The following is a 22,425-nucleotide window of genomic DNA, read 5'->3' as shown; positions in this document are numbered from 1 at the left end:
TAGAATGGAAGGCTGGGGCTCAGTGGCAGGGTTACACAGTCATAAAGAGGGTCCTGGCTTCAATAACTAGCTCAGGCCTTCTGAAAAAAACGAGATGTTCCAACAAGTTTACATGCAAATGATTTTCATGGAGGTTCATCATAATCCCGTCTGATCGGTCGCTGTGTGAGCGACTTTGACACATACGCAGATCTGGTTTGGGGAAGCCTGAACAGCTGAGCGGCATGGGGAAGTCCCAAAGCAGCCTCTTGCCACTCAGCTGTTTGGGTTTGTTTGGGGTTTTTTTAATGGCACAGATACATATCCAGTTGATCGGCCAGTTCTAGTTGATTGGCTAGTTCCAGTTTTTTGTTAGTGAATTGCTGTCTGCCTACTTTACATGCAGTTTCCCTCATTTGCATGCACGGATTGGATTGGATCGGAGGATGATCGGAGGGAAATCAGGTCACTAAGTGAATCTATCCCAGTCAGTACACCCAGCACCCATGATTCTATGGCTGCAGAGAAAACTACATTAATTAGTCTGTTGCTGCATAATTTGCACTCTGTCCACCAGCAACATAATTCAATTATCTGAAGAAAATAAAAAAAGTTACAAAATTCCTGCCAGGCTCCTTGGGTCTGAGCCTGGAACACAGAATATATTGATTGGATCTCTCTAACGGCCCAATCAGCAAGCATTTTGGCTGCTAGGGCTGAAATAAGAATAACGCTCTCCCAAGAGACCCATTACTGTATTTGTACTGCTTCTGCCCTCTAGAGGTAAAGAAATACAATTGCCTGTTCTCACTTAATATTTGCTTCTTTTGCTCCCTGTCCACCTGACTTGCTTTCTTTTTATCTTGCTATGGACACATTCTATACTATATTCTCTATTTTTTGTATTTATTTTTCTCTAGTCTATCCTGCTCTGATTATGGCAGGGGTGTCCAATGTCGGTCCTCGAGGGCCGCAGTCCAGTCGGGTTTTCAGGATTTCCCCAATGAATATGCATGAGATCTATTTGCATGCACTGCTTTCAATGCATATTCATTGGGGAAATCCTGAAAACCCGACTGGACTGCGGCCCTCGAGGACCGACATCGGACACCCCTGGATTATGGCAATCTTTTCCTGATTTTCTTTTCAGTAAACTGCTTTGATGTGGTGACACTAAAAGGAATATAAGTGCTCAATAAATAATTCCTGCTGAGGCATGCATTGAACTTTTAGAAGTTATTTTTGCTAATTAATTTTTTAAATACTTTTTATTTATATAAATGTATTTTTTTCAGCTGTGAAATGACTTTTATGCTTCTAAAAAAAAATCATGGGGAAATCAGGTACATTAGATAGATTGTGAGCCTGCAAGGACAGATAGGGAAAATGCTTGCGTAACCTGAATGTAAACAGCTTAAACAACCTCCATTGATTGGTGGTATATAACTAACTAATAACCATAATAACTTGTTCTAAAGTGGCAAGTAGAATCCCAAAAGTAAAGGGATGGAATGTATAGCAGATATAACCTGGGCAATCCTAGTGGACAGAATAGATGAGTTATACAACAACACTCAAAGTGCAGGTGCTTCAGGCCTTTTGCCTACCTGTCCCGATGGGCTCACATTCTATCTAATGTACCTGGGGCAATGGAGGATTGGGTGACTTACCCAGGATCAGGGAGCAGGGTGGGGTTTGAACCCCCAATCTCAGGGTACTGAGGCTGTAGCTCTAACCAATGTACCACACTCTCCTCCGAGTCATGTGGGATTTTATCTTCCATCATCTACGATGTTAGTATATATTTCCAATTGATTATTGCTTTCTCTTTCCCAAATATACCTTAGTAACACAGGGAATGCTCTGTATCTCTAAGATCTAGGAGGCTGTATCTGCCTGGATTCAGCCCCTCAGCAACCTCTCTGTTTTTGGCTGAAGCTGCTTTTCATTAGTTGTCTTGTCTTACTCCTAGGCTTATGAAGTCATAATACAGGGGGGCCTAATCATGTTAAAAATGCATAAGAGAGTTTCACTATAAAATATTTTTGTTTGGGATATGTGCAACTTCATGCAAAATTGCCCCAGAACTTACTAATGCTTGTTACACAAGCTTTAAAAATCTGCCACCAGAAACTAGGGGCTGTGGGATTGGGTATAGAGTCTGATCCTACAGGGAAACACTTCTCTTGGGAATTAAGGAGAAAAGTTCTTGCATTCACTCATAAGCCATTTTATAGCTGGTGTCTTTAAAACAGTAGTTCTAGTAAGAGGTTTTTGAACTTGGGGGGGGGGGGGGGGGTGCCTCTGATTAAGGAGCTCTGTGGTGTGAATAAATCAAATTACTAGTGAGTGAATTAGAGGTGCGAATGAGCTCCTGTTACGGGAATTAGCAGACCTGGGGAGGGGAGAAGGGGGAAGTGACAGGATTGATATGGTAATGTTGGGGTAGACGGGAAAATACAACAGAATACAACAGGGTAGCCCAGAGTCTCCTAAACTTCAGATCTCTAATGGAAGGAGGAGAGAACAAGCAGAAGTTTACTCAAGAAGAAACAAAACAGTTCTGACGTTGGGATTTGTAGAGAAAAAGGTAAGAACCTGACATATTCCCATTATTATGAGAGCCCTGTAGCTAAAATCTCTCCTGCAAGCATGCTGATGTTTGTAGCTCTTCATATGAATATTTATTATTCAAAGAGCACTGCAAAGACAGTGTCTTTATCCTGAAAACGTTTCACTATAAGTGACAAGATGGATATTGATAAAACTGTGATGGGTGGGGGTACATTTCTGCTCTCAATAGATTCAAATGCAAGAAACGTATTAATATAATAATTTGTATGTGCTGGCAAAGTAATACATGTGATTAAAGGGGGGGGGGAAATCTACAACCTACAGAATACGGGGGAAAGTTCTGGTGATGTTCAGGACTGCTTTAGGTCGGATTACCTTTCTGTCTTGGTAGTAGAATACAAGATATTTTGCTGCTACAGCTGCCGTTTGTTTTTCTAGCTCATTCTTTTATGGAAAGTCTTCTATTTCTATTTAATTGTTTGTGGGGGGAGGGGGGTGGGGGGTTTGTTGCCTCTGTAGCTTGGTCTGCTCGCGAAGAAATGCGTTTGTATTTCTCCAGTGTTTTGATAGAGTCCGATTTTATTTTATATTTAATGAAGGCATTTCCTCTGTAGGATGAGAGAGCCAGATTTAGAGTTAACAGAAAAGTAGTGTCTGATCTGGCCCTTTTTGATCACGTAGAATGGGAGAATGCAGGTAAGATTCCAAGGGGTGTGGCAGACACGCTTGCTAATCACGTGCAGCTGTTAGCTTTTCTTGCCAGGGTTTCAGCTGGCTTATCACTTTAAATACGAGTATTGCATAACCATTTTAAATTGGATGCTGTTAGATTATGCTGAATATCTGTGCTAGCTAGCTGCATAATTTACAGATCTGGCCCTATGAATATCTTTCACTCTCCTAAACACAAAATTAGACTGGATATTAAGATAGCTAGTTTACAGTAGTTTATTTTTAACAGCATAAATCCTTCTGGATGTTGACCTCCAGTAACTTTTTTTTTTTTTTTTTTTAATTTCTCCAAAGTCAGGGGAAATCTTCTAATCTGCACCATTGTGCATTTTATATGATTGTGCATTTTATATGCATGCATTGTCCCCTCTTCTTAGTCACTTATCTTTTTACTCTTGTATGGTCTCTTTTTCCTTAATTTTCATCCGTGTCCTATTCCCACTTTAGCATTTTCTCAATTACCCGCTGGTGAGGTCTGGTTTCCCTCTCCCCTGTGGCTCTTTATGGACACTGATCTACCCTATTCAGCTCAGTTACTACTTACTGATGAGGCCATGGTTATCTTTATAAGCAAAAGTCTATTTGGCTCTTCTTCCTACAAGGTGGGGAGTTCGGGAAACTGATAGATATTAGCCCCCCTTCCCAGCCATGTTGGGTAGCAGGAAAACTAATAGGTAGACTACAACCACATGAAGGAAGATCATGACAGGCTGGAAATACAAGGCTGGTATACTATAGTTTGGGCACTCCTACTGAATAAGATTTATAGAAGTTCATCTTGTTTTGTTTTCCAATTTCTCTTTTAGTGTTGGCTTTTCATAGATCAAGTTATCTGAGCTTTTGAAGTAGGCACCAACAGGATTTCAAAGCCTTTCCAATAAAATAAAGGAGTGGTATTTGATGGAGAGGTGATGTATCGATGCACCATATCTGACCTTAGAGCAATAATGCAGTGCTAGGCAGTAGCCAGAAATAAAGAAATTCCTGAGTTCATAGGGGGGAAGGGAGCGATCACTCTGTAGTTCCAAATACTTACTTCCTGGTGTTTCAGTGCTTAGCCTTGGTAATAATCACACTTAAATGTAGAAAAATAGTAGATGATAGCAAAAGAGGTCCATCCAGTTTGCCCAGTGATTCCTGTCCACTCAGTAAGGATATATCCCAGCTGGCAGTCATTGAAGTCATGATTCATCAGGTTTTGCCATAACCATGCCCACTTTCTGGTAGATACCTAGGGCTAGATTCACTAAGCAAACGGATTGTTTACCTATCGGTTTGCGACCCCTTTACGACCCCGACCCGATTCACTAACCTTCTGGCCGCACCTGATCTAATCTATGCATGCAAATTAGGGAAATGGCATGCAAATCTAGAAAGGCAGTGATTCACCAACATTTTTTAGGCACACCGACTGGACTGGCCAATCACAAAAGATGCAACTGCTGGGGACCAGTCGCTGAAGCCCTTTCTGGCTGTCCTGCCTTCTGCCACCTTGCTCTCTGCCCTGTCAGCCCCAATCTGCCTCCCGCAGCCCCGATCTGCCTGCCCCGCAGTGCTAGCCTGTGGTTTTAACCCGCGGGCTTCTAGCGGGTCAGACTACGGGCAAAAGAAAAATTAAACAGCCGGCCCAGAGGTCCAGTAAAAAGTAAAAAAATTAAAAAAAGATCGTGACCTAATAGTTTTCATACTTTTATTACCGTTATAGTTATAGGAAAACCGTCACTTATTTTAACAGTGGACAGTTCCTCTTGCATCTCTCCTGACATGTATGTTTCAACTAGAAACTTTTCTTCAGGGTCGAGGTAAACGTTTGTGGGAGCTATTTCAATCTAGGCTCTAGGAGATATTAAAAGTCAATGGATATATCTTTAAAAAAAAAATAATAATAATAATAAATAAATAAATGAGTTAAAAGGCCAAAAAATAAAAGGTGTTTAATAAAAATTGGACTGACGCAGAATACAGTAATCAACAGTGTGATGCCTAGTTACAATCAGAAGGTCCAGACAAATGAATTATTCACAAAAACGAAAATTGTGATTATAGATAAGAGAGGTGGTGGAGAAATAACTTTGAAGACCAAATATTTCCAAGGAAAAAGCATCACATTTGATTTGTTAACATTAAGCGCTAATCTATTAGTGTCCAGCCATTGGTGTATTTGTTCAAGTTTCTTATTAATTGTTATTGTATCCAGAGGATTGTTGGTATCTAGTGGATGTAAAAGTTGAATGTCATCCGCATAGGCAAATACATTAAAACCAATGGATTGGCACAGGGTTATCAATGGGGTAAGAAAGATATTAAACAAAAGAGGGGAGAGAATGGACCCCTGGGGGACACTATGCATTGTTGAAAAACTTTCAGACATTGAGTTGTTAAAGGACACAATAGAGGTGCGATCTGTAAAATATGATATAAACCAAGAAAGGACCTGATCTGTGATGCCGATAGATTGAAGTCTGTCTAACAAAAGCTGATGATCGATCGATCGTATCAAAAGCAGCTGAAAGATCAATAGAAATTAGGAGAACCGATTGATGATGATCCAAAAAATATTGTATGGAAGTGGTCATGCCAATCGGCGAGTGTTCAGTAGAATGATGCTGTCTAAAGCCTGTTTGATACGGATGTAAGATGTTGGTTTTTTTCAATGAATTCCGATATTTGATTAAATACCACCTTCTCAGTCAGCTTTGCTAGGAAGGGAATATTTGCTATTGGTCTGTAGTTCGATTTATCCTCAAGGCTAATTTTTTGGTCTTTGATAATAGGACGGATAATTGTTTCCTTCCAGGCATTTGGCATGATGCTTTGTTGGAGACTTTCGTTGACTAGAGTAAGGATGAAAGGACCAAAAATCTTAAAGTAGCGTTTAAGAATAAAGGGAGGGATTGGATCTGCTTGGGAACCCTTGATATTAATAGTTTTAATGAGAGATTCAATTTCCATAAGATTTGGTATGTTGAATTGTGAACATTTTGAGGATAATGATCCTAGCTCGATTTGTTCATGATCTGTTATTGTATGATGATTTGTAGTAAAAGTATTCCTGATCTTATTTACTTTATTAATAAAGTAGGTTGCAAGTTCCTGGGCAGTGGGCAAGGTATTGGTTGTTTGATTTTGTCTCTTGCTAGTTGATGTAACTGATTTTAATATGGCGTAAAGTGCAGAGGAGTTTTTAGCTTTCAAAATTTGGCCAGAGTAAAATTTCAATTTTGCCTGATTTATTTTTGATTTATATAATCTTGAGTGTTCTTTGAATAATTTGGTATTGGCTTGTGTTTTTTTCCTTTCTCCACTTACGTTCTAATGATCGAAGCTGCTTTTTAATAAAAATAAGTTCTGCTGTAAACCATGGATTCAAAGATTTCCGTGCAGAAATGGATTTAAATTGCGTCGGAGCTAGTTCCTCTAAAAATAAGCTTGTTGATATATTCCATTGAGTTAGAAAATCGTTCAGAGGAACAGTATTTAGGGAAGATCTAGTTTAAGGACTGAAGAAATTGAATCAAAAGAGAGGTTACTGAAGTCTCTGAACTTAATCATCTGATGTGCTATACAAGTTTTAATATGGAAAGTTGTATGTGTTATAGAGATTAGATAGTGATCTGACCAAGGAACAGGCAAACAACAATTTACTGAGTAATTGGTAGTTGTTGAGGCGGGAATTAGAGCCATATCTATTGTATGTCCTGCTTGATGTGTTGGAACTGTAAGTAAGGGATATAGATCCAGGTGATTAATATGAGATAAAATTACTTTGGTGTAAATATTGTTAGGATCATCAAAATGAATGTTAAAGTCTCCTAGGATCAAAGGGTTCGTAGTGGAAGAGCCAAAGTCAAAGAGAAGTGATTGCAATTGGGTAAGATTCTCATGGTTGATTGGGGGTGATAGCTAGAGAAGAAGAGCATCTATTCTGGGTCTAGTTTGAAGGGAAAATTGAAGAAATTCAATGGAAGAATTTGCTGGGGAGTATTTGGTACCTATCAGTAAAGCATCACAAAAAATAATTGCTAATCCTCCTCCACGTTTATAGCGTCAATGGTTAGAGGAATGAGAATCCAGGGGGGACAAGTGTAAGAGAGATAGGCTTCTTCGCCTTCAGTAAGCCAAGTTTCAGTTAAACATAACACATCAAAAGAGCACTGGATAATTAAATCTTTAATTAAATGATATTTGGTTTTAATAGAACAGGTATTAATTAAACCTATGTTAATTTGTATGGTTTTTAGTTCTGGGGTAGACAAATTTAAATTAGGGGAAGCTATCTGATGGGATGGTAATAGAACATCTATGTGTTCTGGGAAGCGAAATAAAAGTAGGGTTATTAAATGACTTAGTTGGCTGGTGCCCACAATTAACTGAAATAGTAGAGGAAAAACTATCCATATTGGAGAAGCGATTTGAATTACATGTAAAAATTGAAACGTGTCTCTGAATTGTCCAAAAGATTAAAAGAAGAAATAGAAATGAGCATGAAAGCGAGGTCTTGGATAAAAAAAAAGCTTTTCAAGGACTTACATGTTAAAATCGCTGGATTTTTCCTGGCACCACAGTAGTAGCGCATTAAGGAGCATGAATTGCTTCTTTGTTTACAAAAGAGCCCAGGAGATAGAATAGCAGTTGTAAAGGATTTCAATCACCTTCAAGCTCAATATCTTTATCTTGATTGTGTTCAGTTCTAATCCCATGTTATGACTTTCGTCTTTGACTTTTCTCAGTAGATACAACATAACATAACATAACTTTATTCTTCTATACCGCCATAGTCGGATGACTTGTAGGCGGTTCACACCGAAGGGAGCTGGACAATCAGCGAATTACAATGTACAAATTATAAAATTGTAGGATTATAAGAGTACAACATATTACACAAGAATAGACATAATAAAATTGTTAGAATTTAGTGTAGCTTCTGTTTAGGAGATAAATCTATCGAACAATGCGGTTTTAATTTATTTCCTGAAGGCGACGTAAGTCAGCCTAGCTCCATTAATATAGTTGCCTAACCAAGACTGCTGTTTGCTTGATACATGAGAGTTCTATCTAAGAAGGATTTGTATTTACAGCCAGTAATGCTTGTGGTATACAAAAAGATTACAATTTCTGGTTATGTAGCATGAAATGAGATAAAAGATAGGTGGGAGCTAGTCCCCAAATCAGCTTGAAACAGACACAAGAAAACTTGAACATTCTTATCCAGACACCTGGTTAGTCCTCTAAAAAGAGGACATGTCCAGGTAAACCCGGACTTCTGGTAACTCTATCTTGCACCTCCTTACAGCCTGCACCCACCAACCAGCCCTTGGTACATACACTACTGACTGGCAGAAACACAGATAGAAGCAACATTTTATGCTACTGATCCTAGGGCAAGCAGTGATTTCCCTCATCTCTATCTTGATAACAGACTATGAGGACCTTTTCAAAACATACTTCTAAGTCTGATTTGGATGTATGGCGCTAGACGTCCAAAGTTGGCAGTAAGAAAAAGGCTATTTTCAAAAGGCAAACCACCATACGTCTAGAAATAATTTCTTTTTAAAAATCCTCTATCTGGACATACAGGCCATTGGGACACCCAGACCGCCAGGATGTCTATCTTTATACCACATTTTTGACAAAAATTTTGTCCAGTCTCAAATGCCCAGAACAAGACCATTTGGACAAGGGAGGGGCTAGTCTTGCTATGGACTAGCCACCCAGACAGGGCAACAGAGCAGTGGGGCACCTCAGAGGGCAATGCTGTGAACTTTACATAAAGGGTGCCAGATAAACATATCGCCAGAACTCCCATTAAGGTTATGGTGAGTCCCCCAAAACCCACTATACCCACCTATAACCTGAATATATCCCTTATTCGGGTTACTTATTTATTTAATTTTCTATACCATTCCCTAGGGGAGCTCAGAATGGTTTACATGAATTTATTCACGTACTCAAGCACTTTTCCCTGTCTGTCCTGGTGGGCTAACAATCTATCTAATGTACCTGGGGCATTGGGGGGGGGGGGGGGGGTTAAGTGACTTGCCCAGGATCACAAGGAACAGCTTGGATTTCAACCCACAATCTCACGGTGCTAAGGCTGTAGCTTTAACCACTTTGCCACCCTCCCCTCCTTATGGCTGCAGGTGGCACCTATATGGCAGTAGAGTAGGTTTTGGTGGGCTCACATTTTCTACCATGAATATAGTAGTTAGAGTAGTTTATGGTACTTTCTACTCCTCTCTATGGTTGACTAGCCCACCCAAACAAATCACAAAAACTAGGTTAACCAACCCCACGCAGAACAGAACAAGAAAAGGAAACCAGGTGGGACGTGGAACTGTACTGCTGATTATATTAATGTTGCTAATTTCTATCTTAGAACTTTCAATCCCTTCCTAATGTTTCCTCCCTCCCCTCTCAGACCACTCTTTCTCCCTCTCGGGAAAATATTTTTGTAACTTTAAGCCCTCATGTTCATTCCATATGTGTCATAGTATGTTAATATTGTTTTGTGTGTCCAATTCCTTTTAGTTAAAGTAGTACTAAGATACTGTTATTTTACCCCTTTAATGTTCAATAATATATAATTTAACAATGTTTGTTATATTTTGTTAATCGCTTAGTTTGTAATAAGCGATACATCAAATAAAATTAAACTTGAAACTTGAAACTTGATGATATTCATGCTATTCCATTATTTATTATTTATCTTATGTAATTTTTATGTATGTATTTATGTTGTCTCTTTTGCATTTTTTGTATTTATGTAATATCCATGCATTCTTTTAGACCGACTCCATCACCCCTGAGGCAGGCCTCTGACTGGAGGCCAAAGCACAGATCGTGGCGGGTCACAAAAGACGAAGGACATTATATTTATGCATTTATATATGTGTTCAGTTTTTAATAGAGTTTACATTAATAAACTTATTGATTCTAAGGTTAATGGGTACAGTCCTATTTCCCACTTGGTTTACTTTTCTTGACTAGCCCACCCACCAGGCTACTTAAGACACCTATGTGCAACTCTACTAGGCTTTCCTATACCAGGTGCTGATATTCTGGAGACAGGTATGTGAAATTGTATTCTGATCTTTGTGGGTGTGAGAGGGTCCATGAGCATTGGAGAAGTGTGGGAGTGTCTTACTTGATGCATGCATTGGTCATCGGGTCAGTTTAGGCACCTTTTGAGGCACTTAGATCCTTCTAAAACAGGTCTAGTTCCAAACGTATAAGTTCCGTCCGGATTATTGCTGCACGATGTCCATGTCTAACCCACCCTTGAGGCTGCCCATAGCCCGCCTCCCTCCACCACACCCATCTCGTGCTCTGAATGTACAACGGCTGGAACGCCTTGCTAAACATACAGAAAGGCTGTTTTGATTATTGGCATGTGGATGTCCTGGCAATTAGGATGTTCAAGGCACCTCTCACCCTCGCTATGCCACTGGCCCCCAGCAATATTCCACCCACAGAGGGAGTGAGAATCAACTACAAGCCAGTGTGACTTCACCTTGGTCCCACCTCACTAAATACCTGCTTCATCATTTAAATCCTAGTACCCATTTGGAGTGCATTCACTGACAACTGTTACATGTGGTGATAAAATTATTTCTTGTGTTGTAGGGTTTGTTGGGTGGTGAAGCTGGTGATCAGTGACATGTCTTCTCTTGTCCAGGTGGTGCAGCTGGCACAGGTAAGGAGCCTTCCATCAGATCCAAAACTGTCTCTTTAAGAACAAAAGACCAAATTGGATGTGGGATTTCACAGTTGCCTTTGAAATGTCTTTTTATGGTTTTAGGGCAGAATTCACCTTTTGTGCATAATATAATAAATTGTATTTACAGTATTTGAACCGTCACAAATGTGTCAAAATACCAGTATATTATCCTAAGTTACTGGGATTTGTAAAAGCCAATCTCATTGGTGGCATGGTCAGTAGACCACGTGTAAGTGCCAAAGGACTGGAGAATCGGTGCTGGCAGGGTTTTTTTTTAAAGGGTGTCTAGCCAAGAATAGCTAATCCTATAGCTTGGCATGTTCCCATGGGGAAACCAAAGGTTGGGGGAGGGGGGGAAGATTAGCCACCTCACTCACACTTTTGCCATATTGTGGCTCATGCTCCTGAGACATCCACCCTCCTCCCTCACTGCCTGTTTAAATACCCACAGTAACCATTTGCCTATCTCTCGGGCCATCACCATATATTTTTCAAACCATAGTGATAGCCATAACCAAGAAAGATGTTGGACACAACAGTGCATTGAGCAAGGGATGATTTTGGCACTCCCATCTCTTTCACGTTCATGTGCTTAGACTTACAGATGACTCAAAAGGGTAGTGTGGTGTCTCCTACTAACTTCATGCCCTAGTTCTGGCTCTCAGTATTGGCCACAGCTAGAAATGAGGGCGTATGTAGGCATGATTGCAAATGGCTGGCAGTTAGAAAAGGTAGAAAGATGCACAGTAAGTACCGTGTGTTTTGGTTACATGGTCACCCTGAGATCGCTGCTGACCATGGCCACAGTGACACTCAAACTCATTATTGATGATATGCCTTTATGGTACTGTCCAAGTTATGACCTGAAATGTGGCATGCATGACTTCATTTGGGAAGTGCTGGTTTTAGTGGCGTAGTGAGGGTGAGAGGCACTTGTGGCGGTGGCGCCCCTCTCTCACCCTCTTCTCCGCCCCCCCACACACTCCTTCCCCACCCCATATGCCACATGAGCGCCATTTCCCTTCCCCCATACCTCTGTAACATTCCTGGCTCAAGCAGCAACTCCCAAGCTGCTGTCGCGTCAACGTTGGCTCTTCCTCTGACATCACTTCCTAGGCTCGAGTCCAGGAAGTGACATCAGAGGAAAAGCCAATGCTGGTGCGGCAGCAGCTGGAGGTTGCAGCTCGCACCAGGAACGTTAAAGAGGTATGAGGGAAGGGAAGCAGCGCGCATGCACGGCAGTGGGGGGTGAACAGCCAGGTTTGCTTATGGGTGGGTAAAGAGTATATGATAAATGGCACATGACGCAAAGGTTCAAAAAAACTTATTATTTTTTATTTATTTCCATAACATCCATCAAAAATTATTACGTCATCGGGAAATCTTTACAGACGCCAAAAGCTGGCTTTTCTGGCAAAAATATCAACCTGATAATTCGTTGCTCACCAATATATATTTTCTGTCTAGTCTGACATCACACTTGTCAGCCAATCACCTAATAGAGGCTGTCCTTAAGTTTGAACAAAGAACTTCCTTTTGACATCGAAATAAAAATTTCAGAAATCATATTTTTGTTTACATTCATTCCTGAATATGCATAAAATATTATAACATACCCAATACTCTTTTTGTCATTCACAAAACTTAATTCAGACAGTTCGTCTGTGTGAAAGTCAACCTGCTGAAAAGTTCATGTCCCTGTCAGCACCAGAGAAAGGAGGAGGCTATTCCCCCTACTCTGAGTCTCTCAAAGACTGGTACAGTGTTTCTGACTCTTAACTATTTCCAGATGTTGCCTCTTAGGCTCCCTTTAAGTTTCTTTAGGTTTAAAATATATATTCTCTCACATATCATTACCACATATCACACACATTCGTTCGGGGCCCCTTTCATCCATAGATCCACACAACATATTTCATTCATATTTAATACAAGAAAGCTTTCCTTTTATATCCCACACTGGGATATGAACCTAATATGCTTCTCCTAACCTGTTATCAATTAGACCATGAAGCTCAAAGCGGGAAACTGAACAAAGACACAGACAGAGACAGAAAGTCACTAACACAAAATAGTCGCTACCTCAAGATGGAGTTCTTAATATCTCTATGTATGTATGTTATGCATTACCTGATTTCCTCTATGATCTGGCTTAATAGAAAAATACATAAAGAGAATATTATTATGCTTTTCCTTAATATTAATCTATAGTGTGTTTTTCTGGCCTTGGCTACATCCATATTCAGATTTTTTTTATTCACCAACTTTTGTACGCTTCTGTTGGGTGTGGCCTTAACTAACGCATATGCTTGTATGCTTGTATCTAACTAGAGTTACCCAGAACCATACGAAAAGCAGGCATTTTTGTAGAAAAACTCCACAAAATATTGCACCATCATGTCCTGCACACTATCCATTCCATTAATGTACCATAGCGCCCCCTTGAGTGCCACCTCAGGGGAATGGGTGCTTGCGCCCTCACCAAGATGGAGCCCAGGGTGGACTGCCTCCCCCTTCCTACCCTGCGCCCCCCCCCCCCCCCCATTACACCACTGGCTGGTGTACTCTCTCTCTTCCCACCTTTGGGTTTTGCTTTAATCAGAATATTCTGTATCCAATATTATAGTTCTAACTGGAAAATGGCACGGGGACAAATTTTTCCCCTTCCCCATGGGAGCGCATTTTCCCTTCCCATTCCAACGAGTTATTTTCCTGTCCCTTCCCCATTACTGCAAACTCTATCCTCATCTGCACAAGCCTCAGAACACTTTAAAATCATAAGTGTTTGAGGCTTGTGCAGTTAAGGCAGAGCTTATAGGAATGGAGCATGGACAGACAGCAACAAAACTTGTGGGAATGGGATGGGGAAATTGAGTTCCTGCGGAGACGGGGAAATATATGTCCCTGTGTCATTCTCTAGTTCTAACCTTTTGCTTATTCCTTTTTTCTGTTGACTTGTCTCCTCTTATTATACTTAGTAGGATGAAAGTGTTGTCCACAGAGATGAAGAATGGGGGAAGGGCAGAGGTGGGAAGATGAGCCCTCCATTTTAGCCATGTTCAGTTTTAGATGGTGGCGAGACATCCAGATGGCAATGTTGGACAGACAGGCTAAGACTTAGGTCTGGGTTTCAGTAGAGGTATCTGGTGGTCGTCAGCATAGAGGTGATACTGGAATCGATGGGAGGAGATTAGCACTCCTAAGTGAGCAGGTGATTGAGAAAAGGAGTGGTCTCAGGACAGAGACTGAAGATATACCTATTGATAACGGGATTGCTGTGGAGGAGGAACTACCATTGCATACACTGGAGATTGGAGGCCAATGAGTGAAGTTTTTGATGCAAGCCCCCGCCATGTCTAAAATCAGTTCCGGCAGATGCACATTCCAAAAGTTTTAATAAAAAAATAAATAAAAATAATTTATTATTATTTTTTTAACCTTTCTTTGGACATTTTTTTTTTAATGGTGTCGGTCCCAGTCTCTGCATTCCTCTGCTTTCTCTTAATCTTGCCAGAATTTCCTTATCCATTTGGCACTTCTTTCCTCTCCATGTTCACCACTCATCTTCCCTCTGCGTCCCTTATCCATCTTATCCAGTAACTCTCCTCTATATCCCTCTCTCTATCCTCCTCCCATGTTCCTCATCTGCCTTCGCTGTGTTCTTATCTCATCTCTTGTCCAGCATATACCCTCTTTCTCCCTGACACCCACCCCTCAGGCCAATATTTCTCCCTCCCTTCCCTGCCCACCTTTGCAGTCCAGTGTCTGTCACTCAGTCTCTTTTTCATCCACACCCCACTTCCCTTACCATATGTCTGGATCTCTCTCTATAATTTGGCCTCTCATTCTCTTCCCTCCACTCGTCGTTCATCACCTTTCCCCATTCTGGTTTGGTATCTCTTCCTCTCTCTCCCATGACCCTTTCCTCACAAACCAGTGATCTGCGGGCAGCACTAAAGATGCCATGCTGTTTCTGACTGCCCCAGCTCTTCTCTATGCTTGATGCTGCCTTTGTTTTTATATAACTTCCTGCTCGCAGGAACGAGCAGAGGGAAGGACCGCAGAAGTGAATCTTTAGTACTGCCTGCGACTTGTGTGTGAGGATCTTGGGGAGGAGGAGGGAGAGTATAGTACAGCAGCAACTCTCCCCCCCCAGCTGGTTTGCACAGGAAGCCAAGTGCATGAGATCAAGCCCCTTAAACATGAGCTGGAGGTCTGAATGTGTGTCATACGTGTGATTTGGCAAGTTTGTGTGCTTCTAATGTAACTAGCAGCAGACTTGTCCCTAGTAAAAATGGGAAGGCAGTGAAGGCAGAGTGCTGGAAGGCAACTCTAGTTGCAGGAAGGATGGAGGTGAACTGGGAGGGGGGGGGATTTGTGTTGGGGAAGGAAGTTAAGAAATTAAGGTGCTCCCCGCCTCCCCCCCCCTCAAAAAAAAAATAAAAAAAATTCCTTCCTGCATTTTTATAGGAGAAGCAGTTCCAACAGCTGCAATGTACATTTAGGCCTCATTTTACAAAACTGCAATAGCAATTTCTAGTGCGGGGAACCGTGCTGAATGGCCCGCACTGCTCCTAACGCTCATTGAGTTCCTATGAGCGTCGGGAGCAGCGCAGGCCATTCAGCGCGGCTCTCCGTACTATAAACTGCTATTGCAGTGTCGTAAAAGAGAGGGGTTAGTCTCTATGTAGTAATTAAGGAATTGCATCTATTCAACAGCCATCATCTCTCCCAATCACAGATACAAACACACGTTCATTGATGTAGACATACTAGCCCAAACATAAACACATTCTCTAGCGCGCACACTAGCAATCCAATATAAACACAGACAGGTGTATGATAGTCCATCACAAGCAGAGTGTATGATGGCATTCCATAAACCATGCTCTGCATGCTTTACTCGCTTGTCTTTTCAAATGTTTGTTTCTCCCTTGACAGCTGCAGGACTATGGCATCCCATCTAATCAGATCACCTTCCCTAGGGTGATATTTACCTCTGACTCCTGCATCTGTATTCGGCATAATACCCATGACTCCAGTAAAACCCGGGCTACTCTAGTGAATCCACGACAGCCTTCCTGCATCTGCAGCTGGCCCATCAATGATGCAGAATCTGCACTGATGAATCCTAACTGTCTACTGCTAGCACTAAGAGGTAATTGATACTATATGTGGAAGACTGTAAAAGAAAAAAGCCAATTTTTCGTCCCTGTACATATAAAAGCTTGAATTGTGCTGCCACTATCATATAATTCAAGCATCTTGCTACCCAAGAATATCTAATTATCTGGCTGGGTAAGTTGCAGCTATACTCAGTCGAGGAGCGCAGAGAGAGGGGAGACATGATTGAGATGTTCAAATATGTCACGGGCCGTATCGAGGTGGAAGAAGATATCTTTTTTTCTTAAAGGACCCATGGCAACAAGAGGGCATCCATTGAAAATCAGGGGTGGGAAACTTCATGGCGACACCAGGAAGTATTTCTTCACCGAAAGGGTGGTTGATCATTGGAATGATCTTCCACTGCAGGTAATCGAGGCCAGCAGCATGCCAGATTTTAAGAAAAAAATGGGATAAGCATGTGGGATCTCTTCATGGAAGAAATTAGGGGGGTGGGTCATTGGAGTGGGCAGACTTGGTGGGCCGTGGCCCTTTTCTGCCATCATTTTCTACGTTTCTATGTTTACTTAGGTTTTAAAAATTAGGAAAACTTGCATGAAATATAGAATTTATTCATATACTATATATTGAAGAACTAAGGCCAGTACTAGGCAGACTTGCACGGTCTGTGTCCGTATATGGCCATTTGGTTGAGGATGGGCTGGGGAGGGCTTCGATGGCTGGGATGGTTTAGATGGGCTGGAGTAGGGTTACCAGATTTTTGGGAACAAAAATCCGGAACCATGGCCCCCCTCAACCTGGTTGCTTGTCAGGAGGGTATCTGCGCATACGCTGGTGTGACGTGATGACATCACATGCATGCACACGATGTCACCGCATTGCATCCACGCAGATGCTGTCCCAGTGTCGCTGCTAGCTGGAAGCTTATGAAAAACCGGGGAATTCCGGATATCTAGTAACCCTAGGCTGGAGTGAGCTTTGTTGGAGGCTCCAGTAGATGGAACCTAAGCACAGTACTTGGCAGAACTTTGGGTTTTTAGCCCAGAAATAGCTAGGAAAAAGGAAAATTTTAAATTTAATTTATAAAGAGAGGGTAAGAATGGGCAGACTGGATGGACCATTCGGGTCTTTATCAGCTGTCATTTACTATGTTATGTTACTCCTGTGGTGCATTCATATGAACAGTCTGCACTTTTAGCAGTGTGAACACCTGTGAGTTTGTTCACCACATGTATTAGAATGAGTTTCATGCTTGGGCTTGCTTCTAAAAAATGTATTCTTTTTTTTTTCATTGGCTTCCCATCCGTTTCTGAATACAATTCAAACTCCTCTTACTTAACCTACAAATGCACTCAGCTGCCCCTCACTATCTCTCTTCACTTATCTCCCCCTATGTTCCCCCCCCCTCCCCATGAGCTCTGCTCAGCTGTTAAGTCCCTCCTGTCTATGCCGTTCTCTTCCTCTGCCAACTCCAGGCTCCATACCTTCTACCTTGCTGCGCCATATGCTTGGAACAAGCTACCCGAATCCCTATGGCGGGCTCTGTCTCTGGCAGTGTTCAAGGCCCAATTAAAAGCCCTTTGAGAGTGCTTTCAACTCCTGACCCCCTTAACCTCACCTATCCCCAAGCCTATATGTCATGTCTGTCCAAGTTAAATTGTAAGCTCTTCTGAGCAGGGACCATCTATTAAATGTCAAAATATACAGTACTGCGTATGCCTTTCAATGCTATATAGTAACATACTAAATGACAGCAGATAAAGACCAATCTGCCCATTAGTTATTCTCATTAAAAATACATGATTAAATTAACTTGTCTCTGATATTTCTGTGCCATGGACTAAATTGATAAATAGTAGTAGTAGTAGTAGTAATCAAGTTTGGTAAATAGTGGCTAATGAACAAAACAGCTTTAACCATTAATAATTTGATATAAAGTGATGGTGTTTGCAGATTTTGAGCTTAGTAAACTTCAGAAATTGGCCTGCCAGGCCTTGGGTTCCTCAGGTTCATATGTTTACATATTCTGTTGAAGGAAACAGCCTAACTTGGCTTGTAGACTAGTTCTTCTGGAACATTTTATACACTTGAACTGATGAGGTGTACTTCTCCTGGAATGAAGTCTGGTCCTCCATTGACTGATGGGATGAGCTGCTCTTGGCTATATACACCTTTATAGCCAACCTCTGTTGGTTTGTACCTTCCTCCTAAACAAAAGGTTTTACGTTCTTAGGACCTAGAATGTTCTGACAGGAAAAAATTTTGTCCCTTTTTCTCTGTCTCTGCAGTAGGGAGAATAGCCGAAGTTTACAACGTAGAGGAGAAGATACTGCACAGACAGCATGACTTCGGCAATCATGTGGATTTCTGGGTTTGGATTGATGGGAAGACACTAGCTGTGATCACAAAAACTGATGTGTATCACTGGAACATGCGAAGTAAGGCAAATTCAGAAATATACCTTTTGGGGCTGTGTAGAATGTACTCCATTAAACATATGTGCACTCTGGCAGAGGAAAGGATACTTTTCTTCCTTGAGTTATCTGTTAATGATAGTCCAAAAGAGAAGTTCACTTAGTTGTTTTTGAAGTTAAATAAAATCCTCTCTGAACCTAAGCAGGCAATAGATAGATCAGCTTGTACCAAGAAGTCTCATAAAATCCAAATAACTAATTTCGAAGAATTTAACAGATGTTGCTGGATCTGCCAATAAGGGTAGACAGGGGCAAAACAGCTTTGCTATTTGGGCTCTGAATGCACCTTACGGTAAGCAGCAGGGAAACACCTGCATTGACTCCTATGTAAGAGAACTATAGAGTAGCTCTGATAGCATTGCCATTTGCTAAAAGGTGAATAAACTATTCCTGTTGGTAGGCTAATAGCTCAACTGATAAGCACATGGTTGTTAAGCTATAAGGCATATACAGGTACAGTCACAATTTGCTGTTGCTTTCTGATTTCCAGGTTCGAAGCCCCGGCATATATTTGCAAGAGATGCACAGCTGCAGGGTATGGAGATTGTAGGGTACCATCAAGACACCAGCAAATTGTGGCTAGCACTCTCCGGCCTTGCACTAAACAAGGTACAGAATATCCTATAAGTTTCACATGTAGACTGTTAGTTGGCTTAGACCAGCACTTAAGAAACTTGTCTGTGGCCACAATCAAATTATCATGGCCACAGAAAGCGTATAACCCTCAATCAAGGGCCAATGACACTTCTAGTTACAGCCTGCTGAAGTCGAAAACCAAATATAGGTTTTGCAGTCCCTCCCCAATTTGGGGTTGTGATCATGGCTTGGAAAACCTTGGTCTAGGGGGATGTCTTTATGCGAGGGTCATTTCATAAATAATGCACACTTTTTTTTAAAATTTACATTACATTACATTACATTACATTACATTAGGGATTTCTATTCCGCCTGTGCCTTGCGGTTCTAGGCGGATTACAATATAGAAGATATCTGGGCAATTCCAGTAGAATTACATTTCAGGATAAGAGTAAGTTACAGGAACAGTAAAGAATTATGATACTTCAATTTCACAGAAGATAATACATATCACAGAAGATAATACATATAACAGAAGATAATACATATCACAGAAGGTAATACATATCAACTGAATCAAGTTACATCGGGTGTAGTGTAAAAGAGTTACAGTACATTCTGGATCACAGACAAAGAGATACTATAGGTGGGTGTTTCCAAAGGCATTGATTGGGAACTCATTGGGTGGTGGTTAGAGTGATGGGAGATATTTTTTGAACAGTAGTGTTTTTATTTCTTTACTTTTTTTTTTTTTTTAAAGTACAGTAAAACCTTGGATTGCAAGTACAGTGGAACCTTGGTTTATGAGCATAATTTGTTCCAGAAGCATGCTCGTAAACCAAATTGCTCGTATATCAAAGTGAGTTTCCCCATAGAAAGTAAGGGAAACTCGCTTGATTTGTTCCCATCCCCCGAGGCCAGCAGCACTGCTCTATCCCCCCGAGAACCAGCATTGCTCCCCCCACTCAAGGCTTCCGCGCCACGATCCGGCATCCCCCACGCAATTCGGCACCCCTCCCCACCACGATCTGGCACCCCCCACCCACCCGAACACTTCGCTTACCCTCCATCTGGCACCTGGCACCGGCACCAACGCACAGGACATGCCGGTGCCAGTGCCCGAAGATCTGCAGTCCTTTTTGCTGGACCTTGAGCATGCGCAGTTGCTCAAGGCCCAGCAAAAAGGACTGCAGATCTTCGGGCACCGGCATATCCTGTGCATTGGTGCCGGGTGCCAGAAGGAGGGTAAGCGAAGTGTTCAGGTGGGTGGGGGGTGCCGGATCACAGGGGGAGGTGCTCGTACATCGAGGCAAGCTCGGTTTGCGAGGCACCAATTTTGCGAATGTTTTGCTCATCTTGCAAAACACTCGCAAACCAGTGCACTCGTAAACCGAGGTACCACTGTAACTTGTTTGCAAGCGTTTTGCAAGAAAAGCAAAATATTTTATTAAATTTTAACTTGATGTACAAGCCATGTCTTGCAATACAAGTATATACAGTATACACACATCACATCATCACAACTGAGCCGATGGTTCTTCTCTGACGCTGCAAGAATGTCGTGACTGTTCTATGAGCGAGGTCTTGCAATACATGTACGTATAGGATTTTGTATTAAAGTTTTTAGGTTGTGGAACGAATCGTCTGAGTTTCCATTATTTCCTATGGAAAAATTTGTTTTGACATATGAGTGCTTTGGATTACAAGCATGCTTCTGGAACGAATTATGCTCGCAAACCAAGGTTTTACTGTATTTCTTTACAATCCTTCAATATAGTCTCCCTGCTTTGCAATGACTGAGTCCCAACATCCAGGAAGCTTCATTATTCCATCCAAGACACCATTTTGTTCAGTTGCTGAATGGCTCGGATACCGACGGAAGAAAGCTCTTCCAGATGTGCAAAATGATGTCCACGCATAGGTTGTTTCAACTTTGGAAAAAGATCAAAGTCTAGTGGACTCATGTCTGGACTGTAGGGAGCATGAGGTAACACCTCCCAGCTGTATTTGCGTAGTTTTTCAATGACGAGTGAAGAATTCCATCTTCCCCATGACCAAAAAAATTTTGATGAGCTCAATCAAAAGTCAAACAAATGATGATGATTTTTGATTATGATCATGAAGGCATCATCATCTCAGACAAAGTTCCATGTGGAAGTAGTGTCGCAGCAATGTATTATCGTGATTTTTTGCAAAACGTGCAGAAAAATGCACAAAACTTGACCTCAGTTGCTCTTGGCTGGGCCACTCATTCTTCATGACAATGCTCGCCTGCACATAGGGAATGTCGTCATTGAAAAACTATGCGCATACAGCTGGGAGGTGTTACCTCACGCTCCCTACAGTCCAGACATGAGACCGCCAGACTTTGACCTTTTTCCAAAGTTGAAACAAACCTATGCATGGACATCGTTTTGCATCTTTGGAAGAGCTTTCTTCTGCCGGTATTCAAGCTTTTTGGCAACTGAACTAAAATGCAGTCTTGGATGGAATAATGAAGCTTCCCGGACATTGGGACTCAGTCATTGCAAAGAAATACTTGGGGGAAAAAAACAACATGTAAATTAAAAAAAAAATAAAAAAAAATAGTGTGCATTATTTATGAAATGACCCTCGTATAATCAACAATGGACCACTTTGAGATCTAAGACTGAAAGTCATTGTTTATGATACTAAATTCAAATTGTAGAGCAGTGGTTCTCAATTCAATTCTTGGGCACACTTTTATCTTGGGTTTTCATGATATCTGCAATGATTATACAATAGATCTGAATTGCTGCGTGAATCTTTCTCATGCATATTTATTGTGGATACCCTGAAAACCCAACTGGGTGGGTGTACCATGATGACTGGGTTCAGAACCACTGCCATAGAGTACAATAAGACCTCTTCCGTCCAAACATAAGCTAATAGGCCATACATTGCTGTAAAGCTTCTCTTGCCCATCCTTTTTTTAAAGCTTTCAGATATAGTCTCATATTGTGGATCTGATTCCTGCTTGCTGTGGACTAAATTTTAATTTATTTATTTAAAAATGTATAGCCCATAGCAAGGATCAGTTCTTCTATTTCCATCTTTTCTTTCCATATTCCTCCCCACCCGTTGAATTTTCTGCCTCCGATACTCCGCATACTGTAAACTTGTAACAGATACAGGCTTCAGAAGAAAGTTTGCAACAGGAAGAAAGTAGTGGGATTTTCAGTAGGAGACAGAAAGTTATATTCTTTTAAAATCATTACTTTAGTTGTT

At 41.3% G+C, this 22,425-nt stretch overlaps 1 protein-coding gene across 2 annotated transcripts in view; it reads left to right on the top strand.

The window, feature by feature from the left end:
* The first annotated feature begins 2,346 nt into the window (after window positions 1–2,346).
* LOC117361300 (clathrin heavy chain 1-like) overlaps window positions 2,347–22,425 on the top strand; it is a 42,994-nt gene continuing 22,915 nt past the window's right edge. Inside the window, exons 1-5 of one of the 2 annotated variants that reach the window (XM_033946452.1) lie at window positions 2,347–2,569; window positions 10,909–10,978; window positions 15,944–16,160; window positions 18,415–18,564; window positions 19,091–19,209. In XM_033946452.1, coding sequence (XP_033802343.1) covers window positions 10,943–10,978; window positions 15,944–16,160; window positions 18,415–18,564; window positions 19,091–19,209 — 522 coding nt within the window. In that variant the 5' untranslated portion in view covers window positions 2,347–2,569; window positions 10,909–10,942. Of the gene's footprint in view, window positions 2,570–3,220; window positions 3,250–10,908; window positions 10,979–15,943; window positions 16,161–18,414; window positions 18,565–19,090; window positions 19,210–22,425 lie in introns of those variants that run through there. The other variant, XM_033946451.1, reaches the window with a different exon arrangement.

The sequence above is a fragment of the Geotrypetes seraphini genome, chromosome 5, assembly GCF_902459505.1.
Source record: "Geotrypetes seraphini chromosome 5, aGeoSer1.1, whole genome shotgun sequence".
Taxonomy (NCBI): domain Eukaryota; kingdom Metazoa; phylum Chordata; class Amphibia; order Gymnophiona; family Dermophiidae; genus Geotrypetes; species Geotrypetes seraphini.
Note: the sequence above shows the minus strand (reverse complement) of the source record. Positions and strands in the feature narration are given on the sequence as shown.